Source organism: Podarcis gaigeae (assembly GCF_964106915.1).
Source record: "Podarcis gaigeae genome assembly, chromosome: 18".
In the NCBI taxonomy this organism is placed as follows: domain Eukaryota; kingdom Metazoa; phylum Chordata; class Lepidosauria; order Squamata; family Lacertidae; genus Podarcis; species Podarcis gaigeae.
The window spans coordinates 12,116,059-12,128,139 of NC_139696.1; the positions used below are offsets into that span (position 1 = coordinate 12,116,059).

The window sequence follows — 12,081 nt, forward strand, 5'->3', positions numbered from 1 at the left end:
GTCCAAATTATAATTATTAATTTTTCAGAGCTCCCCACGGTCTGGATCTCTGAAGCATATCTCCACATCTCAGTCCTGCCTCTCCTTGTTGTTTCCACATTTTTCACATCTTGATTTTGACGCTTTATAATTCCCGTCCCTGAGTCCATGATTCTCAATCATGTCAAACATCATATACTTTCATCCGTTGAATACAGCTTACTATATATTTTTCCAATTGTCTTTTTATCAGCGCAGCTTCCTCTGACTCCATTCCAATCCGGGATGTTGTCCAAGTCTGATCTGAAGTTTTAATGGCGCAGCAACTCCCAATCATTAATTGTCCAAACCTTCCTTTTGAGCTTTACTGAACCAGTACCTTCCAAGTTAAATTGTTAAGCAGACCTTGTGTTTTAATGTTGTAACTTGCGCTGGGTGAAGGGTGGGCTGGGTGGCATCCATCTGTCTCAGGAAACAATGGAGGGGTGCCCCTTTGGGGCTGAGGTCAAGCTGTTGGAAGGTTGCAGTGCTTGCTGTGGCTGTAGAGACCCACGCAGGAGAGACATGTTTTGTTGCAGCAGAGGCAGAGGAAGGCGTCCAATTGTGCCGCTGCAGATGCACCAGGGCGTTTCTTCTTGCTGCTCTCCTCCCAGTCGCCATTCCTCCTCTGGTCACTGCTGTGGATGCATGACCTGTCTTGTCTCCAGTCGTCTGCTAGAGATTCCCACACAGCGGGGATGATGTTGCCAGCAGACATCTTTGTAGCACAGAGTTGGTCTGTCAATAATCATGAAGTGCTGCTACTACTGATGATGATGACGACACTGGATAATTCCTTCTGTTTCCTATGTTCAGGGTGTGGGTGGATGTACCTTTGATAATGTTGCCAAAATGCTGCCACCCATGAACCAGAGGCAGGAAGCAGCCGTGGGAACTGAGGTGAACTGCCATTGACAGGTAACAAATGCAACCCAGAGTAATTCCCTTTGTCTCCAGTGAATCCACTCAATTCATCAGCTAACCAGGATTCCCATTCATTTCCCTTTCGGTCTTCCTTGATTTATTCCAAGCCACTGGATTTCCAACAGAACAGAGTAGACTAATTCATGGGGATCTATCAATGGTTCCTTTAGGAAGGAGAAATGGAGCCTCCACCTTCAGAGCCAGAATATCTGATGAAAGCCAGATTTGGGGGTGGGGGTGGTGAACCATAGAGGAAGACCGTAGCCCTGCAGGTAACATGGTGGCAGACTATGGCCCCTTGTGGTGATGCGAGTTTATAGCTTGTAATATTGTCCAGAGGAGGGCAACCAAAATGGTCAAAGGCCTGGAAACGATGCCTTATGAGGAACGGCTAAGGGAGCTGGGCATGTTTAGCCTGGAGAAGAGGAGGTTAAGGGGTGATATGATAGCCATGTTCAGATATATAAAAGGATGTCATATAGAGGAGGGAGAAAGGTTGTTTTCTGCTGCTCCAGAGAAGCGGACACGGAGCAATGGATCCAAACTACAAGAAAGAAGATTCCACCTAAACATTAGGAAGAACCTCATGACAGTAAGAGCTGTTTGACAGTGGAATTTGTTGCCAAGGAGTGTGGTGGTGTCTCCTTCTTTGGAGGTCTTGAAGCAGAGGCTTGACAACCATATGTCAGGAGTGCTCTGATGGTGTTTTCTGCTTGGCAGGGAGTTGGACTCGATGGCCCTTGTGGTCTCTTCCAACTCTAGGATTCTATGATATTATCTGCATTTTTCTGAGCAGATTTCAGACCACAGCAGTGATATGATAAGAGGGGAATCTGCACTGAATCAGTCTAGGGCTAAGACAAGGGCTTGATGTGATGAAATTGCTAGCTGTTCAGGTGGAGTAATATAATATTTTAGGTAATGATATAACAAGGACTGGAAACAAACTGTAAAGATGTCAAGTTTAATTTTTTTAAAATCATCAGACGGGACGAAGTGTCATGTGACCAAGACACCTGAGAGCTGAAGCCGCAAGGCAGGCTGGGAAGTGCTGGGCCTGCCCAGTCATTGGGGCTGCCCAGTCAAGTCCTCCAGGCCTGACTGCCAACGGGGGAGTCACTCTGAGTCATGTGACTTGGCAGCCAGTTTCACTTTTGCTTCTCTGTAAGATGTCAGTCAGAGTCAGTCGCCTCAGTTCTGAGCAGCAGGGAATCTCAGGCAGACTGTTTGGAAGCAAGTTGTTTAGGAAGAAGTGGATTTTAACGCAGTAAAGCTCTTCTTCTCTAAAACTCTGCATTCTTAATTTATGCTGCGCGTCAGGAAGGGAAGTCATTAGGCTCAGTTGAGCCAGAGATAAAACAAGAGGGTATGATGTTATGTAATGTGATTGTAAAACAAATAAAAATCTCTCTCTCTCTCTCTCTCTCTCTCTCTCTCACACACACACACACACACACACACGGGGTCATATTATATATATGACTAGGGCTTGATGTGTTGTAAACAAAATCTGCCCTTTTCCCTTATGGGGTATCCAAGAGCCCATATAGAGTCCTTACGTAGGTTCCCTGTTGGTAGGAGAAAATAACAGAGGCCAAGCAGAGAATATTGAGAAGCAAAGCAGCTGGTAAGACTGATCTTTATTGATCTGTTGCAAGAGGGTGCTCCCCTCACCCCACGCAGGCGGGAGGAGGAACCCAGAACCAAAGTGTGCCTGCCCTTATAAAGACATTTTAAATTCCCTGCCCTGGAGCTCAGGACCACCCCTACATACATCATACCTACATCATAGAAAAGGTGGTCTACCACAGAAATTTGAATGTTGATGTTTTCCCTGTCTGCCAGGTTATCTGCTAATGCCTTATCTGATTCCCTTTCCTGGTAGTCTGCCCATTGCTTTGAGATGGTGATTTCTTAATTCCTGAGACAATGGGAAGGTTCCCTCACCCCCTACCTCCTTGCAGAGAAAACATTTGGTCAGTTTGGGAGTCAAAATGGTTTCAGGACTGTCTTCCTGTGCTGCTCCAGACGTGTGGTCCACATATCTATGTACGTGCTTGGTTGGTACATTTATGAACAGTGTGGTGTAGTGGTTAAGAGCAGTAGACTCGTAATCTGGTGAACCGGGTTCACGTCTCCGCTCCTCCACCTGCAGCTGCTGGGTGACCTTGGGCCAGTCACACTTCTCTGAAGTCTCTCAGCCCCACTCACCTCACAGAGTGTTTGTTGTGGGGCAGGAAGGGAAAGGAGAATGTTAGCCACTTTGAGACTCCTTAAAGGGAGTGAAAGGTGGGATATCAAATCCAAACTCCTCCTCCTCCTCCTCCTCCTCCTCCTCCTCCTCCTCCTCCTCCTCTTCTTCTTCTTCTATATATAAGACCTTAAATTTTTAATTAAAGATGTGATCCTGGATGATTTACTAACAGGGTTTAGTCCCGTGTCCCCCCCCCCCGGTAAATGATGCAGAGTAGGGGGGTTTTCTGCATGAGGTTCTTGCAGATCCATTGCAGAGTCAGATTGTTGTGGGGCACAAAGCCAAGCCCCACTCCAGACCCTACATGGCTGCCTTGCAGGATCCCATGGGACGTTTCTGCTGTGGCGGATTCCTCATGGTGCACCAGTGGGTAATGACGGCCACATACTGAAATGAGTAAGTATCACAAATCCTCCCTGGTTTTTAGGAGGGGTGAAGATCATCAAGGGCAAAGCTAGTTGCTATGAGCACCAGGTGGGGGTGGGGGGGTCGTCTTTTGCACAGGGCCTGGGAGGGGATTGATTCCTGGGAACTCTGACACTAACTGATGCTCAGTTTCCAGCAATTCTACAGTCACCTTGGAGGCACATAACATCATCATTAAAGAAACCCCTTTAGGAAGTGTTTGGCATTTAGGCTCCCCCTCCTGCTAATAAAGAGTTAATTCCAACTTGCTTAGTGTGATTTATTGCTGGCTTGCTCCTGTCAATCCAGCAGGCTCTTGTGTTGCATCAGGCCAGTGGCACATCTAGGCTTGATGCAACTTAAGAAGAGTCTGCTGGAGAAGTCAGAGAGGAGAGCAGCAGGGGGCACCAGAGCCCAGAGAGAGGCAGAGAAAGACGATCTTCCTTTGCCCAGCTGAGTTCTAGGAGGGTTACAGAGGAGGAGGAAGAGGAGGAAGAAGCCAGAGGAGATTTTGCAGTGCAGTTCTCTAGCCGTGTAATGTGTCCCCAAATGTACACACCAGGGTATAAAATGCATGCACTTATGAAAGGGACATACAAAAGTGCCTTATAGATGAGGAAATTGCTCAGGGGGGGGGGGACATCAGGCAAAACTTCATACAAAAATGTGTGTTTTAGGAAAAAGTTGCACTAAAATGAGGACCATTTGTTTAAAAAATACAAGCTGACATGGAAATGCGGAGAACTGAATTTAGCATTGCAGACAGCAGGGAATGAGAAAGTGAGAGAAATTGAAACTGACCGTTTTGCCCCTGCCTAACGAATCCCCACCCTGGAAAACCGCCATTTGCTCTTACTCAAAGCAGACACTTTCGTTTCTTTATCACATTGATTTATTCTTTCCTGCCTCCTTCTCCAGCTGGAGGCCTGTTCAGAGCAGCTAACCAAGTTTTAAAACAGTGAGCGTTGAGTCCAGCTAAGTTCCAGGAACACAGGAAGTTGCCTTTATCTCATCATCTACTCCCATTCACATAAGCTCTTACTAAGTAGGTTTGTGTTTAAATCAGGCCCCTTTCATCCAGAACCATGAAGACTGGGATCCTTATTTTTAAGAAGAGGGCTAGACCTCAGTGGCAGAGCATCTGCTAGGGTTAACTGTAAACCTGAATGCCTGTACCAGTGGCAATAATGCACCAAAACCCATCAGATTAGGCAAAATTGTGGAGTGATATCTCTGTTTTAAAAGTAAAACAACTTAGGTAAATGTAATTAAATAGACATTTGATGTTTCTGTGAATACTGATGGTTGTTTCTTGGGTAAAGAAGGGGAAACAAGAAAACATTTGTCCCTCCCCCACCCCAAAATATGGAGAACTGACTTGAAATAGGAAGAAATGAGAAATTGACATTGCCAGGTTTACCTATGCCTGCTCTCGAGTAGACATGCCTAGGATTGTGCTGCGAGGTGTCCAAGGTTTGGGGAATACTGGGTCGGTGGAACAAGCAAAGGGGAGGCAGGGCGTCAGAAGGATGACAGAAGTTTGCAATGAAGTTTGTTTATTTCAGGAAACAATACAGCAACAGTAAGCACTAATGGTATAGAAGAAGGCAGAGGTTTCTCTGGGGAAAGCCGTGATCGATCCACAGGAGGAGCAGTGGCCTGTGCATCTGACTTCACAATGACCAAGCGCGTCTCTCGTATCTGACTCTCTCTAGCAGGGGCAGGAAGAATCTAGCCTGGAACAAGAAGCTGCTGGCTGCTTTTCTCCTTGCTGGCCTCACTCTTCCTTCATTGTCTCTTTGATCCAAGGGAGGTAGGCTGCGACACGCGTGTAAATTGATGGCGGGATTTGGAAGCCATAGGAGACGATTCCATGGGCCACTCCACTGCAGACCAGGGCACTCCCAGAATCCCCCTGAGCAGGAATTGTGGGGTTGGAGAGGGGAGAGAGAAACTTATTTCACATTATTATTCACCATTGCATTTCTATCCCGCCTTTCCTCCAAGGAGTTCCAGGCAGCTGACGCAACACTTCCCTCACAACCACCCTGCGAGGTAGGCTGGGCTGAGAGATGGAGTGACTGTCCCAAAGTCACCCAGTGAGTTTCATGGGCTGCTGCCAGCAACTCCTGGCTGCTTGCTCAGGAAAGTACAAAGACAAGTGAGTGTTTCTTACCAACCGGTTTTTATCCAGTATTTACAGAGGGGGCTACAGAACCCAGCCTCTTGGATAATGGTGTTGTCCCGAGTGAATCTCCACCCCCTCCCACGTCCTCATTCGTCTCTCCCATGGGTGCTGCTAAGGGCCCAAGGGCTTTGAGCTCTTTGCTCTCCTACTTTCAAGTCTTGCCGGGTTCTGGGAGAGGGGGGTCTGGAATGCTTTCTGAAGACACGGTGTCCATCAGCTGTCGCCCCCCCCCCGGTGCTTCCTCCTCCTCCTCCCATTATTTCTCAACTTTCCCCCTCATCCGCCTCTGAGCTGTGACCTCCCTCAAACCCCTGATGTGAATCTAAACAGTCTTTCCCTTCCTCCTCCCTTGGCAGGGGGTCTCCACCATTCCTCCTCTGCCCACTCCCGGACAGCAAGTGGGGATTAGAGCCGTGGTCTCTTGGCTCCCAGTCTGAACTGAAGTCTCCAGGTGTGCCTGCCTATCCCACTCAGGTGAGGGCTTGAACATCTGGGTGGACAAGAGCACTGGTAGATGATAGATAGATAGATGATAGATAGATAGATAGATAGATAGATAGATAGATAGATAGATCGATGGCTTGCAAGCTTCATCCCGGCAGAAGCGCCTACAAATTAGTGGTGGCCAAACTTGGCTCCCCAGCTGTTTTTGGACTACAACTCCCATCATCCCTAGCTCACAGGACCAGTGGTCACGGATGATGGGAAATGTAGTCCCCAAACAGCTGGAGGGCCAATTTTGGCCACCACTGTCATAGATTCTTGGGAGGGCATGGCCTTCTCCATTCCCTCTCCCAATTAACCTCCATCAATGCCAGTAGGCCGCACCACAAGCACAATCCTGCAGAAAAGGAAGTTTGATGGGGGTGGATTCCAACAGTTGTGGATTGAGCAGTTCTGGGCGGCGGCGGGGGGGGGGGGAGGAAGCTGCAGAAAGATAGATCTGCTTCTGCAGGACTGAAACCACTCACATTTAGAGCTCAGTGAATGCACAATTAAAGCACAGGCTTCTTCCAGTGAACCCTGGGACCTGTTGTGCACCCTTCTCAGACCTCTGATTTCCAGCCCCCTCCACAAACTACAGTTCCCAGGTTTCGGGGGGGGGGGAGTTGTGTGCATGTGACTGATAATCTGTCATGCAAGAACAACACAATCCATTTTAAAACGTTGGCGTAAAAGTCTTCTGAAAGATCACAGAAGGATGCAAAGTGGAGACATTTTTAGAGTTGGGGCATTTTTCGTGTGAATTGCAAGAAGCAGAAAAACCACTAACGTGGATTGATCCTTGCTCTTCGCCTTGCCCACAACAGGCAATTGCACTCTCCGTTTAAATCACCACAGGGATCGCCCAAGTGGCACCCATGGGTGCAATAGTACTCTTCCGGTCTTCCCAGAGTCTCTGGGTTCTCTCCCCACCCCTTAGTGCTGGTGGCTGCCTTTTCCTCCCTTGAGAAGTATACAGAGCTGAAAGGGGGCGGGGGGGGCTCCTTCCCCACTTCCTCTTTCAACTCCATGGACTTTGCAAGGCTCAGATGGATTCCACCGGAAGGGACCAGAGGTGGCAGCACCAACAGCCATCACTCAAAGATCCATGGGCCTAAAAAAAAGATGTTGGCAGCCCCAAAACTTTTAGTAAATATTTCTAAAAATTGCATCTCTGCATATGAATTAGCATGTGCAATTTTGTAAAGTGCATGGGCTTTTGTTCTGCATTCTCCTTGCTTTTGACAATGACATGTGGGCTTACGTTGCTGACGTCGCAGAGCTTGGCCCGGCTGCCGGCGCACACCATCTTGTCGGTGAGTTCCGGAATGAACTGGAGGCACTTCCGGCGGCCAAGGGCGGTGACATTGGTCTCAAAAAGTTTGGAGCTGCCTTCGTATCTCGCATCAATGCGGCCCCATCCAGCCACAAAACATTCTGTGTCTTTGAGGAGGTCGTTTTCGTTTTCCGGTAATGGGATGACTTGGACGTACTTGTTGATCTTGGCTTCACGGTCGAGCTTCAGGGGAGGAAGGAGGAGAAGAGGATGGTCTGAAATTGGCCTGTTTCCTGAGAGTCATGAGACATCACAGAGAGGGCACTGATAGCTCAGGGTGGGGGAGAAACTTTATCCACTGAACGTTTAACGTTAATTTAATCTGTGCTTTTGGAAATAATGGGTAGTATCTAGCTAAGTTCTAGATTGATAGATTTAGGTAAGTCATGTCCTTTAATTTTGTGATGATCTGCTAGGCAAAAACCAAGTGGCTGGTGCCAATTTGCCAAGTGCAAAAATTCCTACCAGGCCCCTCAACGGCGACCACCTGAGGTCCATAGCAAGGCCAAGGAACGAAAACCTTATAGGGTGGGAGGGTGGGAAACAGGAACAGCTGGCAGGCGGGGAAAGAGGGAGATCCCCAACCACGTCCTGCCTTAAGTAGGGCAGGCCACGCCCCCGAGCCAGCCAATTGGCTGACCAGGGGATGACGCAGCTGGGAATCCCCCCAATTGCTCAAGCCGCCCGCGCACGTGGTGGGGCCATGAAGCCCACAACTCCACCTCCTTTTAGGGTGGAAGGGGCTCTGTTCAACAAGGGAACCTGAAAAAGTGTTGGACGGGGCAGGGGTGGGGTGGGGGAGCTTAAACATAGTTTGGATAGCAGAGACTCTTTAGCTATGACTCTTGCTTTTCAGGGGGCTGGATGAGGCCTCCCAGCTCTACAAGTCTATGATCCTATGAAAACAGCAAAACAGGAGTGCATTCTATTAGGGGGAAATTGGGTTAGGGAAATGTGCATATTAAGCAAAACTGCATTTGCACACAACTGCTGGTGAGTTTTCAAGAGAGTGTTTTAAAAAGATGCAAGTTGATATAGAAATGTGGAGAATAGGAAAATAAGATATGGGGAGAAACTAAGAGGGACAGATTGCCTCCCTGTCAGCAACATGCCTTTGTTGTGATTTTGGAGGTTTTTGTTTGTTTTCACTGATCAGATAAAATGGGGGGTGGGGTGGAATTTTGATGGAAATGTCCTCCGATAGACAATTTACCTGAGTATATGCCTTTCTGTAGACACAACTTGACTGGAGAAATACATTGCTGGTTTCAGAGATGTGCTGATTTTGAAAAGGTGGCTGTGTTTGGGTTTATGTATTATTCCAAAATTGCCAATTGGTATGTGTGCCTGTACAGTGGACCTTCAGCTTACGTTACCCTCAGGTTGCGAAAGCGGCAAACCTGGAAGTGCTACTCCCCGCGCGCATGTACAGAAGTGGTCTCTCCGGTTGTGAAAACTTCGGGATATGGCCGGACCTCTGGAGCGGAGCCTGTTCGCAACCGGAGGTACCACTGTAAATACTAAATTTATTGAATTTATTCCCCATCCCTTGGAAGTAGTGGGCTGCATAGAATATCAACCTACTACCTATTTGACTTGACTTGTCATCTTACTTTTCTGTATGTGGATACAGAACGCTATTTGCAACCTGAAATTTGATAGTTCCAAAAATAATGACATATGCATTTTGGCCAAAAGCACCAGTTGACAATCTTTCTCCATACCTTTAACAGAAGGATGTCGTTGAAGGGTGTTCCAGCAACCACCATATAATCCGGATGCTGATGGTAACTTTTGACTCCAAACACCTGCTGGGTGCTTTCGACGGCCTTCAGGTCGTGAGCACCCAGAATGACGGAGATATCTCTTTGAACAAGAAGAGAATCAACAGAAAGCCACAGCCGATTACCCCCCCCCTCGGCTTCCATATGTAATCACATTCACCTTGGCATTTCTCCCTCACCCTATTTACCTTCTTTTTATGCTTAGAGAAATTAACTTTAGTATTTGTAAACCGGTATAAAAAATCAACATTACAAAATATTTTAAATCAAAGCTGCAAACATTTTCAAATCTTTACAATGTTCTTTCATGTACTGTATACCGTACATATAACGGTGTTTCTGTGCGCTGCTCTGGTTCGCCAGAAGCAGCTTAGTCACATGACCTGGAAGCTGTCTGCGGACAAACGCCGGTTTCCTCGGCCTATAGAGTGAGATGAGCGCACAACCCCAGAGTCAGTCACGACTGGACCTAATGGTCAGGGGTCCCTTTACCTTTATACAGCACATACAGTACATTTTTAATTATTTCTATGCAATTTTACACACATTCTACTTACCCAGTCAAAAACCTTTTCAATTCCAAAGTCAACTTTTTAGCCCCCCCCCCATTTTTGGAAGCTGAAAGTCTAAAAATTCAAACCCACTGCGTTACCACGACTCACCCATTGCAGTGGGCTGCAGTCAGGACCCACTGAGGGGCCACAAGGAATCCCCCGCACATGAAACCTCCGCCTCCTTTCAGAGCTGCCATGTACGTCCTTGTATGTGGCTTCGATTCACCACCCCCGACGATCTTGCTGCGGAGGCTGCCTGGAAGAGAGAGACCAGAGTCACCGATTCCACCACACCGTGAAACGGCGTCAATCTCGGAACCGGTAGGTAGGACTTGGGGGAGAAGGAGTCTTGTGAGGTGGGCTTGTCGGCTTGTCTATCCAGCACATCTTTCAAGAATCTTAGCCATCCCAATTGGTGACCCTCACCATCTCCAGTGGGAGGGAGTTCCATAGTTTTAACTATGTGCTGAATGAAGAAGCACTTTCTTTTATCTGCCGTGAATTCCTCAGCATTTGCCTTTACTGGATGTCCACAATCTCTAGAGTTACGAGACACCGGGGGCGGGGGGGGGGGGGAACGACCTTTCTCTACTGTCCTTCTGCTTGCCATGTGCCATTTTAAACACCTCCATCAAGTCACTTGCCTTTTCTGTAAACTAAGAAGTCCAAAATGCTGCAACCTTTCCTCATAGGGCAGTTGCTTCAACCCAGAGATCATAGAATCACAGAATCCTAGAGGGGGCAGTGACTCCCAGGGCAATGCAGGAATCTCTACTGAGGCATCCCTGACAGATCATCCTCTGCTTAAAAGCCTCCCGTGGAGGAGAGCCCACCGCCTTCCGAGGGAGACTGTTCCATGGTCAAAGGGCTCTGGCCATCAGATTGGATGAAGTCGCTACTCACCGCCAGTGTCCAAGTGGGCAGACAAAAGGGCGAAGAGGAGGAAGCAGAATCTCCCCGGGTGCTCCATTGTTCTGCCTCTGAAGTTGAAGGAAGGGACCGGACTGGCTCTCTTCATGTGACATCATGTTTTATAGCCTGGCTACCGGCAGCTGGAAACGGTTTTGCACGACCACCTAATCTTCCTCTTCCTTTATCTGTGATCTGGATCTGAAAATTGTTGGTACAAGACACTTAAGGAAGGGAAGCGCTGAGCAAGATAATAGAGCTGGGCTGGGGTCGCGTGTGGCCCTTGTGACTCCCCCCTGACCTTGCCTAAGACCCTCCGTCAGTCTTTTGGCTAAACATGGGCCCTTGCGTGCCTGGGTGGAGGATGAAGCGGGTGAAACTTTTTTCCAAGAGGGCCAGATTGGATGAAGTGAACATGCGTGAGGGTGGACCAAAGAGCTTTTTTTAGGTTTGAAGTGTTTCAGCTTTTATTGGGATATCCCCCCAAAGTTGTTGACCTTTTTTAAGGAATGTTGAGCTTTTTTGAGATTTGACCCCAATAAACAGCCACAGAGGCTGGATAAAACAAGCCCCAAAATGGACTTTGGACATGCCTGGTCTAGGAACTACCCTACTGAGCAAAAGTAGAATTTGCATTTGTTGCTCCGCCCACTTTTGCCTCAGGCCCCGCCCACCACTGGGATGTGGCCCTCGGAAGGCTGCCAGGACATTCGCAGGGAAACCAAAATGCTTGTTTACAAAGCTATTGTTCTACCAACCTTACTGTACGCTTGTGAAACATGGACCACTTATAAACGCCATCTCCAACTCTTTGAAAGATTCAATAAACAGTGCCTCCGAAAAATTGTACACATCACTTGGGAAGACAGGCGAACTAATACCAGTGTACTGGAAGAAGCAAAGATCACCAGTGTTGAAGCAATGATTCTTCAACATCAACTTCATTGGACTGGTCATGTTGTGTGGATGCCTGACGATCGTCTTCCAAAGCAAATACTCTATTCTGAACTTAAAAATGGAAAGCGTAATGCTGTTGGTCAACAAAAGAGGTTAAAAGACTCTCTCAAGGCAAATCTTTAAAAATGTAGTATAAACACCAACAATTGAGAAACACTGGCCTGTGAACGCACCAGTTGGAGAATAGCCTTTCCCAAAGGTATCATGGGCTTTGAAGACACTCGAACTCAGGACAAAAGGGAGAAACAGGCTAAGAGGAAGGCACGCTT

General features: G+C 47.7%; 1 protein-coding gene across 1 annotated transcript; it reads right to left on the reverse strand.

The window, feature by feature from the left end:
- Window positions 1-5,140: 5,140 nt before the first annotated feature.
- Window positions 5,141-11,298, reverse strand: LOC310835481 (mast cell protease 9-like). The gene is made up of 5 exons (XM_083720106.1): window positions 10,850-11,298; window positions 10,055-10,202; window positions 9,333-9,474; window positions 7,537-7,791; window positions 5,141-5,516 (listed from the first exon to the last, which is right to left on the reverse strand). The coding sequence occupies exons 1-5, from the start codon at window positions 10,962-10,964 to the stop codon at window positions 5,379-5,381; spliced, it is 798 nt and encodes a 265-aa protein (XP_083576232.1). The 5' UTR covers window positions 10,965-11,298; the 3' UTR covers window positions 5,141-5,378.
- Between the last annotated feature and the right edge of the window lie 783 nt (window positions 11,299-12,081).

Excerpts from the sequence above, each read along its gene's own strand:
- LOC310835481 (XM_083720106.1), bottom strand. The coding sequence starts at position 10,964 with ATGAAGAGAGCCAGTCCGGTCCCTTCCTTCAACTTCAGAGGCAGAACA. Across the intron at positions 10,203-10,849 it reads TGCCCACTTGGACACTGGCG|GCAGCCTCCGCAGCAAGATC; the intron begins GTGAGTAGCGAC and ends TCTCTCTTCCAG. Across the intron at positions 5,517-7,536 it reads AGCTCTGCGACGTCAGCAAC|GGGGATTCTGGGAGTGCCCT; the intron begins GTAAGCCCACAT and ends ATTCCTGCTCAG.